This window comes from Bos grunniens, chromosome 17 (genome assembly GCF_055505025.1).
Source record: "Bos grunniens cultivar Pamir isolate PY7600 chromosome 17, Bosgru_T2T1.0, whole genome shotgun sequence".
Taxonomy (NCBI): Eukaryota; Metazoa; Chordata; class Mammalia; order Artiodactyla; family Bovidae; genus Bos; species Bos grunniens.
This window is the reverse complement of record NC_141181.1, coordinates 61,821,438-61,841,452: the sequence shown is the minus strand read 5'-3', so window position 1 is coordinate 61,841,452 and position 20,015 is coordinate 61,821,438. Positions and strand designations below refer to the sequence as shown.

The 20,015-nt window shown below is 46.8% G+C and overlaps 1 protein-coding gene across 3 annotated transcripts in view; it reads left to right on the top strand.

Moving 5' to 3' along the window:
- The window catches only part of RPH3A (rabphilin 3A), a 101,795-nt gene extending 82,585 nt beyond the window's left edge, over positions 1-19,210 (top strand). For all 3 annotated transcript variants that reach the window (XM_086348138.1, XM_086348140.1, XM_086348141.1), the window contains 9 exons: positions 1,452-1,531; positions 4,662-4,736; positions 6,187-6,296; positions 10,893-11,019; positions 13,032-13,088; positions 13,818-13,972; positions 14,533-14,614; positions 15,936-16,032; positions 17,017-19,210. In XM_086348138.1, the coding sequence (XP_086204264.1) occupies positions 1,452-1,531; positions 4,662-4,736; positions 6,187-6,296; positions 10,893-11,019; positions 13,032-13,088; positions 13,818-13,972; positions 14,533-14,614; positions 15,936-16,032; positions 17,017-17,147 (914 nt within the window). In that variant the 3' untranslated portion in view covers positions 17,148-19,210. The remainder of the gene's footprint in view (positions 1-1,451; positions 1,532-4,661; positions 4,737-6,186; positions 6,297-10,892; positions 11,020-13,031; positions 13,089-13,817; positions 13,973-14,532; positions 14,615-15,935; positions 16,033-17,016) is intronic.
- Positions 19,211-20,015: the final 805 nt, after the last annotated feature.

Sequence of the window (20,015 nt, the reverse complement as noted above, 5' to 3'; positions counted from 1 at the left end):
CTTAGTTACCTCCTGAGAAAGGGCATCGAAAACCAGAAATCATTTTATGTAGTACAAAACACACAAAAAACATTTTATATAGTACAAAGTACAAGTACAGGGTAAACTGAGGTACCTCCTGAGAAAGGGCATCAAAACCCAAAAATCATTTTATATAGTACAGAACACCCATGAGGAAGTATTATTATGCAACATGCGCATCAGAAGTAATAATAGTAATAGTCAGGCACTTTTCTAAATGTGCTACGTGCAGTGCTCACTTTAACCATCCCAGTGAGTCCAGGAATAGTCGCTTTTCTTCTTCCAATTTCACAGATAGGGAGATGGAGTCTCGGAGAGGCTCAAGGGCTTGTCCTAGTTCACATGGACAGTGAGTGGAGGGGCCGACGGTCAGTCTCAATGCTGCAGCAGATCGGAGGCCAGACCTGGAGGAAATATCAGCTGTCCTGTCTCCCCCAGGGGCCGCGGGGCTGCAGGCTTGGGGGAAAGGAGTCTCAGCTGTCGGCCACAGGCTGCTTCTGCTCTGGAAAGGCGCCATGTCTATCCCACCTTTTGGCTCTCGGAATCCTGGCCCCTCTGCCCAGAGCAGTGACCACTGCTCCTTCTATCCACCTGAAGTGTCTCTTCCTGACCCGCCAAGCCTAGACTATCCCTCTCAGCCTATGTATGTCCCTAATAGGAGATGTCCTTGATGATTTATAACAAGCCTGTCTCTGTATTTGGCTCCCTCCCTCACTCATCTCTGTATTGACAAGTATTTATTGAGCACCGACTAGGTGCCCCTAAACTATTATAAGTGCTAAGGATACCATGGCCAAAAAAAAAAAGACAGACAAGATGGCTGATCTAATGGAAATAGCATTCTAGTGGAAAGACACATAATGTACCAATGAGTTTATTTCAAACAGAAACAGAGCATGGTGAAGGAAGTAAAATAGGGTGAAATGACCAAGAAGGTAGCTGCTTTAGATGGAGCAATCAGAGAGGGCTTCTCTAAGGAGGTAGCATTTAATTTAAACTGAGAAGTGGATAATGAGAAGTCATCAGCCACAGGAGGATCTAGAGGAAGTGCATTCTAGACACAGGCAACAGCAAACGCTAAGACTCATTTATTCCTTCAGCAAGTAAGTGAGTGCCAACTGTGTGCCCTGCGCTGTGCCCAGTGGGGACATAGCAGTGAACAAGACAGTCACAGCCTTACCCTCATGGGGTTCTCAGCCTAGCGGATAGAAGTCATTAACTAGGCAATTGCACAAATGATTAACTGATCATAGGTGTGCTGAGGGCTCCAAGGAAGAGGAGGGTCTATGAGGATGAGAAGTCCAAATAAGTCTTCCTCTGCCCTGTAGGCTCAATGCCTATCCCAGACTGGGCACATGGTAAGTGGTCAGGAAATGTTTGTTGAATGACGGAATGAGTGTCTTATTGGTACCTGCCTCTGTCCTCTTCAGCCACCCTGGGTGCCCTGGAGTTCAGCCTTCTCTATGACCAGGACAACAGCTCCCTGCACTGCACCATCATAAAGGCCAAGGTGGGTGAGGGGCCAAGCTGGGGACTGCTCAGTCTGCTCTGGCATTTCTAGGGGACTTGGGGAGGGCATGGGTTATTAGGCCTGTCTCCTGTCACGGCCTTGTCTGTCTGTGACAGTGACAGGAATGAGAAAAGCGCAGGAACTGGCCACGGCTAATTCCTTTCGGGGAGGACTTGCTGTGGGGATGGCCCGGGAGGGGTTTTACTTAACTGTATCTGCCTCCTGGGAATGAAGGCAACCAAGCTTCAAGGGCAGAGCTGAGACCTGCCCCATCCACAGCCGCTGGAGGGCACTGCAGAGGTGTCACCCGGGAGGCAGTGACAGCCGATCTTGACAGCTGACAAGTCACTGAACAGCTCCTTCTACAGATGTGGCTGTCAAGCTGGAGTAGCAGACAGTCAGGGGCCTATTGTTGCAGATCGGGTGCGCTAAATTACCTCAATAGTGTCTGACTCTTTGCAGCCCTATGAACTATAGCCCACCAGGCTCCTCTGTCCATGGGATTTCCCAGGCAACAATACTGGAGTAGGTTCCCATTTCCTACTCCAGGGGATCTTCCCAACCCAGAGATGGAACCCACATGTCCTGTGGCTCCTGCATTGGCAGGTAGATACTTTACCACTGAGCCACCTGGGAAGCCCTGTTGTTGCAGATACAAGGACAGTCATCTGGCCTTCTGAGGGGGCGGGAAGGGCAGACCAGGTTGGAAGAGCATCTCTACACTGCAGGTTTCAGGGGCACTGAGCCGACTCCACTCTAGGCCCCGAGGAAAGCTGGATGATGCCAGTGCCAACCCAAGGAAGTATTAAAAACTAACCAGGGTCTCCCCTGCCCCAAGTCTGGTCTATAGAGTACAAGCAAGGCTCAGGAACCAGACTTCCTGAGTTCTAACACCAGCTCTCCTGCTCCTAGCTGTGGGACTTGGGGGGAGTTACTTAACCTCTCTGTGCCTCGGGGATAATAGTAGAGCCTCTCCCATAAGGGCAATGGTGAGTATTACACAGAAGGTAGCTGGGTATCCCAGTTTGCACAGATGGTCCCCATTATGCCTGTTGCCTTGCTAAAATAATTAAGAACTCTCCTTCCCACTCACAAAATGTCCCAGTTTGGATGATCAGTGATGTGTGAGATGCTTAACACAACTTCTAGATCAACACACCCAGGTCACTTTTCAGCAGGTGTTTAGATGCATTTACACCCCACCCCCAATAACACAGTGAGGTAAGGCCCTACATTATCTTTTTTAATTTTCACAGGAACCTCTGAGGAAGAGATTATTATTAGCCCCATTGTACAGATGGGAAAACTGAGGCTTAGAAAGTTAAAGCCTAAGGCCACTCAACTGGTAAGGGATAGAGCTGGATTTGAATCCAGATTTAATGGCCTCCAGCTTCAGAAATGGGAGAAAGCCACACCATCACAGCCCCCTTGAGACAGGGGCTTAATGACTTACGGGCTAGGTTGGTAATAGAGACAAGAAAAGCATGTGGAAAGTGTTAGGGAATGGTAGTAATTTTGGTAAACTGGTATGTTTACCAAACCAACATGTTCCCGTTTCAACTTGAAAACCACAACATCTGCTGATTTGCAAACTCACAATCCAAGCAGACATTCCAGAAATGTTTATTAAATAGCTACTGTGTACCAGGAACTACCCTAATGCTGGAGAATGTTAGAATGAGCCAGAATAGGCTGTGCTCTCATGAACTTTGTTCTAGAAATGGATAAGAAACCATCACCTGAGTATTATTCGGGCTTCCTTGTTGACTCAGCAGTAAAGAATCCAGCTGCAGTGCAGGAGACACAGGAAACCCAGGTTCCATCCCTGGGTCAGGAAGATCCCGTGGAGAAGGAAATGACAACCCACTCAAGTATTTTTGCTGGGAAATCCCATAGACAGAGGAGTCTGGTGGGCTACAGTCCACGTTGCAAAAAGTTGGACATAACTGAGTTGCTGAGCACTCCTGCACACACGAGTATTATTCACCCTCTGGGGCTTTCTACAGATTATTTTGTCCCATTTAATCTTCACAACAAACCTATGAGGAAGGTTCCATCATCATTCCCATTCTATAGATGGGGAAATTGAGACACAGGGAAATTAAGGGACTTGCTCAGGTCACAGAGCCAGGAAGAAGTGGAGCTGGGATTTGAACCAATGTTGTCCAACTCAAAAGCCTGTGCTCTTACCCTCTAGGCTTCCTGGCCAGATTTACCCCTTGCACCCTACTTTGTGGCCTCCTGTCCCCATATAGTACTAACAAACACTGATCATACTTAACTTAAGCCAGGACCAGAGCTCAGCCTTCACAAGTGAGAGCTCCTTTACTCCTCCAAGAATCCCATGAAGCATTGGCTGTGATCAGCCCCATTAAACAGATGGGGAAACTGAGGTTCCCAGAGATCACAGGACGAAACACATGGGATTAGAGATTAGTGCTCTAAAAGGAGACCGTGGGAGCCCAGAAATAAGACACCTGCCCAGCCAGGGCCTAGGGAGTGGACAAAATGTACCTGAGCCCCAGGAATTTTGGAATTGCTCATACTAACAAGCCCAACTTAACTCCTATCCCAGACAGACTCCTTTCCCTATGGTTGATTTGAGCCCCATGTCAGCTCTAAGAGGGACCAGACAGAGACTGTGATCTCCATCACATGGATGGAGAGACTGAGGTCTCAGAAGCGAGTGAAGAGGCCAGGGCCCGAACACAAGCCTCCTCTCCCTAGCCTTTCCTCCTCTCCCACCCATTCTGGGACATGTCCTTCCATCTCAGCAATAACAATCCAACCTTGATGGAGCACTTCCAGTGTGCCAGCCACTGCCAAACACTTTACAAGTGGGAATGCATTTAGATCTTACCAGCCCATGACACATCCCATTTGACAGGTGAGGAAAATGAGACTCAGAGAGGTTAAGACACTTGCCTGAGGTCACACAGCCAGTAAGTGACATGACCAGGCTTTAAACCTCATCTGCCTGATTCCAGTGCTCATTCTGAGGTGCTGTATTTCCTTTCTCTTTCTTCAGAGGAGGAAGCACACAGGGTGGATCGATAACTGTACATTGCCTTTGATAGCTGAGTGCCCAAGCCCTCCCCAGGCCCTCACACCATTGCTTTCTTTCTTACAGGGACTGAAGCCCATGGATTCGAATGGCTTGGCCGATCCCTACGTTAAGCTGCACCTCCTGCCGGGAGCCAGCAAGGTACCATATGGCCTGGGCCTCTCGGCAAGCCGGGCACATGGGCTCTGGAAAGCACCCAAGGTTCCCAGCTCAGAGCCTAAAATAGCCCTATCTGCCCCCAAGCCCCCACTTCCCTGATTGGCAAAGTCCTTGCACGGGGTAAGGCATGGGCCAGAGCCATCCTCCTTCAAGAGGCAGGGGCTCTGCTCATTTTTCCAACTCAGAAACCAGGGATCCAGTAGACAAGCAGATGCCATGATTATGCCCTGACCTGCTCAAACAGCTATAGTGGCTCCCCAGTGCTGACCATGGTCACCTCCCCCTCCCATTTTGTGCCTCAGCCAAACATCTCTCAACAGGGATGAACAACTCTCTCCAGATAACTTGAGAAAATATTCTATCATTAAGAGAAAATGGGCCCCCGTCCCTCCTACCTTTCTCTCCCATTCCACCTCACCTGCTGATCATTATTTTGCTCTGGGGAGGAAAAGTGGGATTAATTCTCCTTTCTTTGGATTGACCCCCTCAGAACACAAGGCTGGAAATGAAAGTGTGCCTTCTTGAGTTTTATTTTTTGCTTTGTGTTCACTTGACATGAATGTCCTAAAAACAAAGCTGACTATATACTTGGTATATACTATACACGTGATCTTAGGAAAACGCCTTTTCAAAAATTTTTGTAAGTATCAAATGCCCCATAAGACAAAAAAGGATACACATACATGTGTGCAGGCATACACACACACCCCCACACACACTTTTTCTCACTTTTTTGTGTGTTTAGATCAAAAAAAGACAGTCCCATTGCTTCTCAGCCTTTAGGCTAAGATCAAGTGAAGAAAAGACAGTCCCATCTGGCCATGGCCAAACTAGCTGGCCACTACTCCTTCTATTCCGAGTGACATTTGCTTCTCCTTGACACTCTCTCCTTTGCCCGCTCCTAAATCCAAACCTGCTTTGCTAGAGAATCCAGTCAGTTATACATGTTAGTATGAATTGGGTTTGTCACCAGGTGTATTTCTAGCCTTCACTCCTAGAGTAAAATAAAAAATTTTGTCCCCTCCAAGGAATTTCCAGCATGGAGGATTCTATTTGGGGAAGTTGAGAGAATTGCCCCAATATCCCCAGAAATTATGTCTTCACTGCCTAGGAGTGAGTGACTCTCATTTCTGCCTCCCTGTCCTGGAAATAATCATTTTTCTCAAAGACATTGTAGCTTTCTAACCTTTATGCAAAGGTCAATGAGAGGGCCTGGAGGGAGGGGTAGCCCACCGTCCAGTGTTGGCGATGCATCCTAGAGCCTGACCCCGACTCCCCCGAGAACACGCACTTGGGAGAACAGAGCCCTGGACACTCCTAAGGGGAGTGGCCTCCTAAGTCACCCAGCCACTAAACGGGCCCAGGGGATGTGGCTGCAGGGCTGGCTCCCCACTGAGGCAGGTGTCTGTCTGTCCATCTCTCTGGGTTCTAGTCCAACAAGCTTCGTACAAAAACCCTGCGGAACACCAGAAACCCCATCTGGAATGAAACTCTGGTCTACCATGGCATCACAGACGAGGACATGCAAAGGAAGACCCTCAGGTGCCTGCTGGGTGGGAGGGCAGAGACGGGCCACGGCTGGGCAGACAAGCACGCGTGATCCCCAGGAGCTATGCCTTAAAACATCTCAGGGTAGTTTTACTTCTAAAAGATGTTCCTATTTCAAGTAGACATTTTTGAAAGTACAGGTAAGTGAAACTGTTAACATCTTGGTGTCTTGACATCTGGGTTTAGCGTGTGTATTTGTGTGTGTGTGCGTGCAAAAGTATTTTTTTAAATAAAGTTTAAGTATTTTTTAAAATGTTTATAAGAATGGACCATCCTATCGAATAATCAGCCAGCTTCACTTACTGATGCCACTTCGTATTCTTCTATAATGTATTAAAATGCGTTAATGAGGAGGGCATGGCAACCCATTCCAGTATTCTTGCCTGGAAAATCCCGTGGACAGAGGAGCCTGGCAGGCTACAGTCCATGGGGATGCAAAGAGTGGGACATGACTGAAGCCACTTAGCACTCAATAAATGAGTATATTCTTCTTGTGAAGAATTACTGAGAAAACAAAGCTGCCTTTAAATGTTCATCCCTTCCTTTGCCTGGGTCTCTTTTCTCCTTCTGTGAGTGTGTATATATTCATTATATACATACATGGTGGTGGTGGTTTAGTTGCTTCAGTCGTGTCCAACTCTTTGCAACCCCATGGACAGTAGCCTGCCAGGCTCCTCTGTCCATGGGATTCTCCAGGCCAGAGTACTGGAGTGGGTTGCCATGCCCTCCTCCAGGGGATCTTTCTGACCCAGAGATCGAACCCACATCTCTTAGTCTCCTGCACTGGCAGACAGGGTCTTTACCTGGCGCCACCTGGGAAGCCCCGTATACATACATTTAGTGTACATATATATGCAAACACCATCATTTACAGTACAAGAAATATCTTTTCGAATATATCTGGAACTCGCCTTTTTCCTTAAAATATATCTTAGGTTTGTGGCCATGAGAAGACATTTAGAGCCACCTAATTTTTTTCAGGATATTTATTTTACTTTTTAATTAGAGTATATTTGCTTTGCAATGTTGTGTTGGTCTCTGCTGTACAACAGTGTGAATCAGCTGTATGTATACATATATCCCCTCTCTCTTGAGTCTCCCTCCCACTCTCCCATCCCAGCCCTCTAGGTCATCACAGAGCACAAAGCTGAGTTCCCTGTGCTGGACAGCAGCTTCCCATTAGCTACTTATTTTACACATTTTACACATTAGATCTACCTAATTTTTAACTGTTTCAGAGTATTCCACGGCATAGATTTATCACATATTTTTAAATGCTTTATTAGTAAATATCATGAATATATATACAGGCTTCCCTGGTGGCTCAGATGGTAAAGAATCCACCCGCAACGCGGGAGACCTGGGTTTGATCCCTGAGTTGGGAAGATCCTCTGGAGGAGGGAATGCCACCCACTCCAGTATCTTACCTGGAGAATTCCATGGACAGAGGAGCCTGGCGGACTACAGTCCATGGGGTCGGAAAGAGTCGGACATGACTGAGCAAGTAACACTTTTACAGAATATAAAAAAAAACAGTCTTTCAAAAACCTTAATATTTTTTGTATTTGCTTCTGTTCTTTTTTTTGTAAAGAATTAAGCACTACAGATGCAAACTGAAGCTCCTCTTGTATACTCCATCCCCCGCCTCTTTTCTTCTTCCTTCCCCAGGGCTAACCACTATTCTGAATTCTATGGGTATGATTCCCAAGCGTATCCTATGCTTCAGCTGCATAATTATGTGTCTGTAAACAGTATATGATATTGTTTGGCATGTCTTAAAGTTTTATGTGACTGTTTACCACTTTATTTATCCAGTTCCCTGTGGACAGACGTTTAGACAGCTTCCAGCTTTTCTCTATTATAAACGAATTTTCAATGAGCATCCTTCATGCTTCCTTGGGTTCATATGAGTATTTCCTTAGGATAGAAATCAAGGAGGAATATTTGCTGGATCATAGGATATAGGGTGTGGGTCTTTTTAATTTTACAAGACATACAAACTCCTCTTCAAAGGGGCTGTTCCAAGTACATTCCTGTCAGCTACAAAATTTTCTTAAGCACACATTTGTATAGCAGTGTAACATCCATTTAGAAAAGTGCACATGAAAAAGTGTACAGATAGACGCATTTTCACAGAGTGAACACACTGAGTTAAGAAAACAGAACAGCGCTGGACCACGGAAGCACCACCCCCCCCCCACGCCCCGCCCCGCCCCGCCCCCCTCAGTGAGGACCTTTCCCCGCAGGGCGTTCACCGCCCCCATTGCTAACAGGACAGCTTCGCTCAGTCTAGTTCTGTACTTTATACAATGAAACCACACCACATCATTCTTTTATGTCTGTCTTCTTTCATTTAATATCCGTTTGTGACAGTCACCCGAGTTGTGTGTAGTTGTAAGTTGTTCTCATTGCTATTTAGTATTCCGTTGTGTGGATATAACAGTTTCACTTATTCATTCTACTGTTAATGAGCATTTGGTGGACTTTCTGTTCGGGGCTATTACAAATAGTGCTGCTGGGAACATGGTAGTAGCTGTTTTCTTGCGTGCATTTCTGTCGTATATACACCTGGGAGTGTATGACTGAACCGCAGTATATGTATATGTTTAGGTCTAGTAGAGACTGCCAGTTTTCCATAGTTTTATTGTTTTTACACTCCAACAAGCAGTGTCTGGGGGTTCCAGTTGCGTCCTCATCAACACTTTTCCATGTTGGCCATTCTGGTGAGTGTGTAGGGATGTCACATTGTGGCTTTTGCATTTCCCTGGTGAGTGAGGACAGCATTATTTTCAATGTGTACTGTTAACGTTTCCAGGGTTATTTCATAATTTTCTTAAGATCTCTCCCCATTATAGAATACTTACATTATTTCTGCTTTTTCACAATTACAAACAAAACTATAGGAAGGATCTTTAGGTATTTATTTTTGCACTTATGTCTTCAAGATAAATTCTTAGAAGTGGCATTGCTAGGTCAAATATGGTGACTATTTTTAAGTCTTTGGAGACATATTGTCCTGTAGAAAGGATGGTGTTGTTCACACCCCTATTGGCTGCATGGTGTGTACACATGGGGCTCAGAAGGAGGGTGTTCTGACCCTCTAGAGCTATGAATCTTGTTCAGCAATTTTTTGTTTTACTGGAGTATACTCGTTCAACAAATGTTGATGGCCGAGAGCAAGGTGCTGTTAGTTCCTATCAGCCTCCCATGCCTTGGTGAGGGGGAGATTCCTTCGTTCCTCTTAGTATATGTCAGGAAGAATTATCATGCCTCAACTTGTCCTTTGGGCCTCCTGAGGTACCTTTCTCATGACCACCAATTTTGTGTCTCTAGTGTACTTACTGCTGTACAGAATGGGTAGCAAAAGACAATACAGTGTTCTGGGATTCAGGAGCTTCAAATTCTGGTGCTGCGCCTTGTGTGATGTTTAGTTGCTCAGTTGTGTCTGACTCTTTGCGACCCCATGGACTGTAGCCTGCCAGACTGCTCCATCCGTGGGACTCTCCAGGCAAGGATACTGGAGTGGGTTGCCGTCTCTGCCCCTTACTACGGAAAAATTATTCAACCTTTCTGGGCCCCAGTTTCCTCTACAAAGTGGGAAACTCAGAGGTTTGGGAGAAGGGAAAGAATTAAATGAGAAGAGGTCCTAGCCTAACTTTGCAAAACATGCTGCCGAAATGGCCATTAAGCAGATGAAAAGGGGGCTGAGCTTCATTACTCATCAGGGAAATGTAAATTAATACTACAAGGAGATAGATACTATGGCCTACTCAGAAATGCAACAGTTAAAACTGACAAAATCGAAATTAGAATGAAGAACAACCAGGACCTGCATAAACTACTGGGAGGAATATAATTGAAGGAACCTCTTTGGAAAACTGTTTAGACATTTCTACTGAGGTTAAATTTGTGTGTTAACCTCAGGAGAAGCTTGGCTCAGCAATACCCAATAGAAACACATACATGTGCATACAAAAAGACATGAATGTGAATATTCCCTCGCAGCTTCATTCATAACAACTAGAAATAGCTCGAAACCAAATGCCCATATGTAGCAACATTATTAGAGTATATTTACATGATGGAATACTATACACCCAAAACAAGGACAAATTACTATAGACGTGGATGAATCTCACAGACATAATGCTGAACAAAAGAAGCCAAATGTAAAATAATCTATACATCTGATTTTATTTATATGCAGGTCAAAAACAAGACACGGAATCTTGCCAAGGGGACAAAATGGTTATCTTTGAGGAAGTTAGTGACTAGGAGGAATCATGAGGGTCTTCTGGCAGCTGAAATGTTTTACATCTTGATCTGAGTGGTGGTTACATGGTTGTATGCATATTCAAAAATCAGCAGCTAGAAATTTAAGTTTTGTGCATGTTACTGCTCATTAAGTTATACTGTGATCAAGAAGAAATTTAAAATACCTGGCCTAGTGTTCAATAAATAGGATGTTGTATTATTCCTGTGCACCTACCTTCCCTACCATCATCAATCACACACAGCTCTTGGTACACAGTAGGTGCTCGGTATATGCTCTTTTTTTTTTTTCATCCCCATCCTTTATATTGACCACAGAATCTCTGTCTGTGATGAGGACAAATTCGGCCATAATGAGTTTATTGGTGAGACCAGATTCTCCCTCAAGAAACTGAAGCCCAATCAGAGGAAGAACTTCAATATCTGTCTGGAGCGGGTGATCCCGGTGAGTGCCTATGCCCTGAGGGTTCAGTGAGGGAGAGGATGGGATAGATCTGTCAGGTGCCAGACAGGAGAGGGGCTGCGGCAGCTTTGGGGAGGAGGGTGAAGATTTCAGCTCAGAACATCAGGGTTGCCTGCTGGCTATGCCTTCTTCCAACCCTGGTTAGCATCACTTCTGAAGGGCAGTGTGGTGTAGCAGAGCAGTCTGCCTGAGTTCAAAGCCCTGCCATGTTCAAAGCCCTGCCATGTCCCTGCTCCCTGGCCCTCGCCAAGGGTCTGAACTATTCTGGGCCTCAGTTTTTCTTGTCTATAAAATGGACATTACAATAGCACCTGCCTCGTAGGAGGGTTGTGTGAAAGACATAACTAAAACAACCCTGCACATAATGAGCACGCATAAATTAACTGTTGTTCTTATAGAAAATAATGCTGCCTTACCCACCTGTCAGTCAAGAAGTTCATAAAGCATCGCAGAGATACACAGAAGGCAGGATAGCGTGGTGCTTAAGAGCATGGGCTCTGGAGCCAGACTGGGTTTGAGTCCCAGTTTCTGCCACCTGCAGTATAGCTTGAATCCCTTGACTTAACCCCTCTCTTCTTCAGTTTTCTTATCTGCAAAATGGGAAAATATGGTACCAACTTCATAGGGTCTTTTAAGGATTGAGGTGAGAGTACATATAAAGCATTACAACTGCTATTTCTCACCTTTTAAGAAAGAACGAGAACCACACCGAGGCTGTTCAATTGGGCTGCACCTCAGAATCAACTGGAGATTTTAAAACCAGAGCTTTACACAATAGATTTCATGGGACATCTCCCTGGATATTCTGACTTAGTGAGGAAGGGTGAGACCTAGCAATCTGTATTTTTACAGATAATCCAACCCACCCAGTTTTTTTTTTTTAACCTCTGAGCTACCTGGGGCCCAGAAAGAGGAGGGAGTTGCTAAGATATGAGTTGATGACTCTGCTCTCAGACACCGGCCATAGCCCAGCTTTCCTGCAATGACCAGTGTGCCTCCTCACTGGGCAGTGAGCCAGTGCCCCCATGGAGATGCCTGCAGCATCCTCCCACCAGATGGCCAGCCTCAGGAGGGACTCTCATGTGTGCCACACCATGTTCTATAGCACCGACAAAGCAACAAGGAAAACTTTACACCGGATGCCAGGCTCCAATAAATCGCCAGATGTGCTAGGAGGAAGCCTTTCCTCTGGGTCTTTGCCTGGTAACAGCTGGCTCTTCAGGCTTCATCTCCTTCCCCTCAGTGAGTCCAGTCGGTCGGGACAGGGCCAGGCCCCCATCTGGGTCTTCAGTTACTGAGTCTGCTCATCTTGCTCTGATGGACACAGCCAGTCCCGGAGGCACAGAGGTGGCAGGACAGGCCTGCGCTGGCCCCAGCACCCTGCTGATCTTTGCTCTTAACCCTCTCACCGTTGACTCCCTTCACGTGTCCCACCAAGGACAGGGGTCTTCTAGGCACTGTGCCCTTTCCTCTGGACCTCAGTTTCCTCATCTCTAAAGGCGAGAGGGTGGATTTAACCAGTGCTTTTCACATCCTGTTCCCCAAAGGAGCCATGGGGGAAGAAGCATCTGGTGGACCAGATCTCAAGGCCCCTGTGCTGCTTCAACCAGAGCAGACAACACCTTATCTGTTTTGTGGATCCGGTAGTCTGCCACTTACTGACTGGGGCAAGTGGTTTGACCACTCTGACCCTCAGTGTCATCATCTGCGAAATGGGGACATTAATACAATCTACATCATAGGCTGTTGTGCATTAACATGGTCTCTCAAATGGTTAGCATTTTATATATATATATATATATATATATATATATATATATATATTAGCTGAAAAGGGGAGTGTTGGAGGGCTACTGAAGCTTGGAGGACCTCTCATCATGGCTCTGGATGCTAGTGGAGGGGAGAAGGGGGTCTCTGGTCTTTCTTGAGTAGGGTGATGAGCCCCATTGACAGTGCTATTTTTCTTTTCTATCTTTTTTATCTCCCTCCTCAAGATGAAGCGTGCCGGAACCACTGGGTCAGCCCGAGGCATGGCCCTCTATGAGGAGGAGGTGAGTGCTGAGTGAAATGGAAAAATATAGTTGAAGCCACAAACAGGGTTTGACATCTCCCTTTTCTCTCCCTCACTGGCCCGTTTCCCACTCTTTCTCCCCAAACCACCCGCCTGTTGGTTCATAATGAGAGGTGCCTTTGCCCAGGGCATTAGAACATGAGACCAGGAGCATGCTCTTCACACCTGGAGCCCCCAAGGTGGGGGAAGCCCATCCTCTTGCCCGCAGAAGACACCCTCGTGTTCCTTGGCCTTGTTTGCAGAAGCTCTTCTAGTAATTCCACTGCACTAGGGCAATGCCACACACCCCTTGGGAAGGCAGGGCAGGTTCTTTAAGCTGTGCGTCTGGCAGAGGCTCGAGTTGGGCTTCACAGCCATGCCCTTGGCCCCAGGCACTCTGCTTTTGAGAAGACTGGTTGGATGGGGGGTTCTGAGCTCAGAGTCGGGCTGGCATCAGGGTCAGGCTCAGTCTATGACCAGTGTCAGACTTAACCTGTGACTAAGTCAGAATAAAGCCACCAGCCCCCGTGTGCCAAGGACTGGGCCTGTTGGCTTTCATCATTTGCTCCTCCCTGGAGGTTGGAGGGGAGTGTCTGCTGTTTGTGGTGCTGAACTGCACTTGAGCTGGCCCAAGTCCTCCTACTTTCCACAGACTGTCTCTTAATGATCACCATCCATGTTCCCAGAACCCGTCCGTCCTAGACCCACACACCCTCTTCTCCTACTGCAGCAGGTGGAGCGTATTGGTGACATAGAGGAACGTGGCAAGATCCTGGTGTCCCTCATGTACAGCACACAGCAGGGAGGCCTCATCGTGGGCATCATACGCTGCGTGCACCTGGCGGCCATGGATGCCAATGGCTACTCAGATCCATTTGTCAAGCTGTGAGTCAATGCCAGGGCCTGTCAGTGGGCCCGAGAGGGGGTCCATTGAAAATGGAGAACTAGAGAGCTTCCCCAAGATCATTTTACACTGAGGCCCCGAGAGGGCAAAGAACCTGCCCAAGGTCACACAGTGAGACAGATGCCCAGCTTAAGAGGTAATCAGTAGTGAAGCCCCAGACACCGTCATCCAGGTTCTTAGTGATCCACTGGGAGAAAGTCCTGGCTAAGAGCACAGACTCCAGAGGCAACAGCTGGATTGAGCCCCCAGCTGTGTGACTGGAGGCACATGTTTCAACTTCTCTGGTCCCTCAGTTTCCTTATATGTAAATGGGTGGTTGTACCATCTAGGGTTTGTTGAGGATTAAATGTGCATAAGGTGCTTAGGTAATGTCTGGCACCAGGTAAATGCTCTAATGCACACTGGTCATTATTAATGTTGATTCACTTTCTGATCTGTTAATTAATTATTCTCCTGATACTAGTTGGACATTTAGGGTCATCAGGAGGCTATTCCTATTCATTAAACTTAATTCATAATAGCCTCTTATGTCTCCTCTCAGCTGGCTGAAACCAGACATGGGAAAGAAAGCCAAACACAAGACTCAAATTAAGAAGAAAACCTTGAATCCTGAATTTAATGAGGTATGGTTGTCCCATTTTTTGTCATATGCTGTAATAGTTCGTATATGTGAAGGTGGAACAAATTCCCTGCTAGAAAGTTGTAAAGCACATTTTTTTTAGAAAAAGCTTTCTTTCATAGATCACCTTGAATTATCTAAAGAAGAAAGAATGAGTTCTTCATCACTGGAGGGAATCAAGCCTAAGACAAAGCCTATAGATTTGGAATGTCAAAGGGAAGATGCTGTGTTTGGAGAGAGAATGTCTTTACCAACTCTAATTGTGTATAATACTGATATTTGAGGAAATAAATAGGAGCAGTTGTCCCCCTTACCAGCCACCCGGTTGGCACTGCCCTCTCCCTCTCCCTCTCCCTCAACTCCCAGACCCATCCAATGCATCCAGCCCCAGCTAAAGCCACTCTCCAGATGCCCATTTAAGGCATTCCTTCCTCTGTATTTGCACCGCGACTTGTCAGGGACCTAAATCCTCAACTCGTGGGCACTAGGTTACAGGCCAGCCACGTAGCTGGTAGACGAAGCCATTAAAGTGGTGATTTAGAAAAAAAAAAGAATTATTAATAAATAAAGAATAAAGTAGTGATGTAGAAAAAACTGCTAACATGCAAAATTGGTTTTTACCATCCCTTATAAAATGGAAAAGGGAAACCACAGTACAGTATATTCATATGGTATTTCTATAATTTAATATTTGAATATTTCATATGATACAAAATTCAAATTAATATTCACATTGTTTTTTTAAGTCATATACCAATATGGTCACACATGGGGAATGTTGACTGTGGTCATTCTTGGGTAGATAGATTACAAGTTTGGTTTTGGGTTTTTGTAGGGGGGCCAGGGTTGCTTCCATGTTTGTTTTAAAAGTGAACATGAGTGAATTTTATGATTGGGCAGAAGAGTTATTGAAAAAATCAGGTTATCTGAAAACATAAACACCTAAACCTCAACTACCTTTAATCTCTGAATGATGAAGAAGAAGGAAAACCACTTCAGAAGCTATCAGAATGTAAGGACTGAGTTCATGTCTGTCTACCTTCAAGGAAATGTGACCAGAATCAGCCTTCTTAGAAAAACCCCACCAGTCTTCCCAACTTCAAGCAGAGTCATTGAAAAGAGAATTATAGGGCCTGGGGGCTTTGTTATACAGAGTGTTTGTTGAAAGGGGATTATCAGGCCTAGGGTAAAGACCCCCTTGATTCCAAATAACCAATACAAGGGCCTCCCCTTGGTCCATGCACCCTTGGACTCAGCCTCTTAGCTCCTGATGCTGAAGGCTCAGAGAACCCTGTCACTCACATACCTTCCTCTGCTGCGTCTAGGAATTTTTCTATGACATCAAACACAGTGACCTGGCGAAGAAGTCACTGGACATCTCAGTCTGGGACTATGACATCGGCAAGTCTAATGATTACATTGGTGAGTGCTCCCAGCTCCCAGGCAAAATGCTATCCTCTATCCTCCCAGGAGAAGAGAGCCTTACCCAGGGATGCAGAGTTTTGAGGACCCTGCTTTACTCTGGCAATTACTTTGTCCAAATGCAAAGTCAGGACCCAGGGTCCTCATTTGGGTCCAGTTTGGGTTACAAAGCTGGGAAGATTGGATCATGATTTGTTTTTTTGCTGAACAAATCACCTCCAGTGGAATAAACAATTGCAGAGGAGAGGAGTATGTGGCCTCCGCAGAAAATAGGGTGCAGAGGACGTCTCCTTAGGCTATTGGCAAGTCCAGGATGAAGGTTCTATTGTTCCCAGTCCCCCTCCAAATAATGAGGAAGCACCATCATTACCTGTGGAGCAGGGAGGGAATTCCAGACAATGGATACAGCTCCAGCAAAGGAGTGCAGGTGGGATTGAGCAGGGTGATGAAACAGACTCCTTGGAAATGCATGATGAGTCCCCAGAAGTAGTGAGAGAGAATTTCAGTGAGCAGAGTGGTGATTTTAAAAAGGTCTTTAGGGACTTTCCTGGTGGTCCAGAGATTAAGAATTCTCTGGATTCACCTCCCAATGCAGAGAATGTGGGTTTGATCCCTGGTCAGGGAGCTAGGATCCCACATGCTAAAAACATTAAACAGGAGCAATATTATAACATAGTCAATGAAGACTTTAAAAAAATAAAGAAGGTCTTGAAAAATAGACAGTGTAGTTATGACTTGATGCCACAGTAGGGAGCCATTGCAGGTTCTTAAGCAGGGAGTCTGTAGACAAAGAAAACCAGTGGTAATAATAACATCACAACCACAACTTCCAGGAGAAAGGGTGGATCCCAAGTGGCTGGCTGGGTGGGTGGTCACTGCTTGGTGGCAGGTTTTCCCCCAACTAGACACTTGGGTCTAGAATGAGATTCCTGTGCATTCCTCCACTCTGACCACCTGCCCCTGTCTTCCCCTCTTGTCCTCCAGGAGGCTGCCAGCTGGGGATCTCGGCCAAGGGAGAGCGCTTAAAACACTGGTACGAGTGTCTGAAAAACAAGGACAAGAAGATTGAACGCTGGCACCAGCTACAGAACGAGAACCACGTGTCGAGCGATTAGGGTGGTGCCCAGGTCCCCAGGTCCATGCCCCGATCTTGTGCCCCTCACCCCCACCCCTAGCCTGCCCCAGCTGCCCGTTACATTCTTGTCTCTCTTCTCGACACCTTCCCCACCCATCCTTCCTGGAGCCTGCCTTTGAGGTCTCCCCTGCACCACGGACATTGCCACCAATAACTTCAACTCTCCGCGATGCTGCAATGAGGGCTCTGAATCCAGCCTGTCTCAGATCCCTCCAGGATGGAGCCGTAGGGATGAGGAGAGTTTCACAAGGAGGTTGTTCGTTTAACAACCTCTCAGCCCGGGTGAATTACAGAGGCTCTTCATCATTTAGGACTGTTTTTAGACCCTCCTGGCCTTGGACACACCTAACATCCAACTGCCTATACCTTCAGCTGTCAGCAGAGCCAGACAAGGTCATGAGGATGAGCTCTGGGACAGAAATGGAGCATCCCAGCTCCCCCCCACCACCTCTTCACATCATGCACTCAATTGCCACAAAACAGACCCCCGTGTTTAAACTCTCCGGTGACTAGGAACACACTTCCCGGTTCTAGATGCATCTAGAAATGACCTTGCAGAATACTCCAAGGGACTGGGTAGTCCCCTCTTTCAAGATGTTCCCTATTTGCTTCCTAGCAGACACTAGCCCCCATTCTGTACCACCCCTCTCCCACTTCTCCTCCTTCCTTTCGCCCGATGCCACATTCATCTTTTTCTTCTCACCCCCTTATCTCTTCTCTCCGCCCCCACCTCTCGCCCCTTCTTCTTTCCCCTTCTCTGAGGGGATAGAATAGCAAAAGCAAAAACGTGTATCTTAACACAGGCTCACCTCCTCACCTCCTCTCACCAGCCTAACGAGCAAATGCTGAGAAACTGGCAAAATCCTGAACTACCACTTAGGTCCCTGCTTCTGTAACCACTTCTCCCCTTGGCAGAGCCGGGTGTACTTGGACCTTGGGCCGCTCGCTAGCACTGCCCCGGGTGCATGGCAGCATCCAGCAAGCTGTGTAGATGCTCCGCTCAGATGGCCTTTCTCAGCCCCTGACCTCCCCAAGTGGGTGCAGAAGGTGTTCAAACCAGAGCCCTGGTTTCCAGGGGGCCTCTCTATAGAAGCCACCAGTCTCCTTCCTTGGCTCTTAGTTAAATGAACACATGACCCGTTCCCCTCACTCTCTCTCTCTCTCTGACTGTATCCTGTCTCTAACTCAGAATCGTCTCTGGTCTCTCTGTCTCTCTCTTGTCTCTTTATCTCTTGCACCCTGTTCATTGTGTTGGGAGAATAAAACACCATCGTGCACATAAAGCGTTTGAAAGTGACAGATCCTGACACCAAAGGCTTTTGTTCCATCCTGGATTGTTCAGTCTTTCTAAAAATTTTTTTAATTGTTTTAAAGGAGGAAAAGGCAACGAGGTCAAACTTTATAAGATTTGAGTCCAGGTCATCTCCAGTGCCCTGCGAGAAAGGCTGGATTTTTACCCCCCATTTCCAGTAAGTCTTCCTCCATGAAAATCACCCCATTCTCTCCCAAACCCCACCATTATCTACAGAAGTAGCCAGATGGACACTACACTCTCGCTGTCTCCAAACGCACACCTGTTAACCTTCCCTTTCAGGGCCTTCCACCCCCAGCTCCCTTGACAAGTCATTGGAAGGCATTGATTTCTTGCCTTGAATAACCATTTTCTAGATGCCAGGCAGCTCGCCTTCTCTACAATGGCCAGCAGCTTCCTGGCTGCCATCTTCCCTGCTGACCCTCTCTCTCCCCAGGGGCTCCCTTGGTGCCCATTCTCAGCCCACCTCCTTCTCACGGTTCACCCTTAGGAGAAAGCATGCTGGCTGTGTCGCCCAGGCCTAACGCTGGTATTGGCGCTGGACTCAGCATGCGGCTAGCTCACAGTGCCTCAGTCCAGGCGCGCCCCTTCCCTGACAGATGTAAGCACCTCCCTGCCTCAAACACACACACACACACACACACACACACGCCCTCTGGTGCATGCAGAACTACCCATCGCCTTTCTTTGTGATGATGTAGCCAAAAATAAAGTAGGAATATCCAGGAAAACCGGTGGCCTGGGTTTTTGTCCTCTCTGGTTTCTGGAAGCTTTCTCTTCCTGCCGACATGCATGATGCCTACTCAGATAGTCAGTATTTAATGAGCATCTACTGTGTTGCAGCCACTGGGGTTACAACAGTGAACAAGGCAGATGTGGTCCCCGAGCCCATGAAGTGTGCTTTCTGGTGGATTTCATCTTGGAAAGGTAGGCTCCAGCCAACTTGGCTGAGCTCACACCCTCCTGGAAGAATGCTTTTTGCTGGTGTCCACTCAATAAGAAGGGGACATCCTCCTCTTCTCCTACCTAGCCCAGCCTTGGGGAAAAACCCCTAGTGGTTGTAGAATCAGATAATGTCAAGGCTGAAAGAGACCATAGAGTTGAGCCAGAGTCTAGTTCAGTGAACTCACGTATCTGACAGATGAATAACCCAAAGTCCAGAGAAGGGAATGGCACACCCAGGGTCTCATGGCTGCAATGCCAGGAAAGGAGCTAGATCAGTAGACTCCGCGTGCACTGCTCTTAACGCACCAATCCAAAAAGGCAACTCACCAAATACCTCCTTTGTATTCTAGCACTTTCCATCCTGTGGTGAGCCTTTTCAGAGAGGATCCCTCAGTTGAGATTCTCAATGGTCCTGAATGTGAGCTAGTAAGTAAACTAACTTTTCAGAAGGATTTGGAAACTCCCTGCAAGTGCAATTTTTCCGCTTACACCAAGAGTGCTTAAGCAACTCATCAGGAAGGTTGGTTACCTCTCAGAAGGAGCTGACAATTCCATCCAAGGGAAACTTCTCTTCATGCCAAGTTTGAGGCA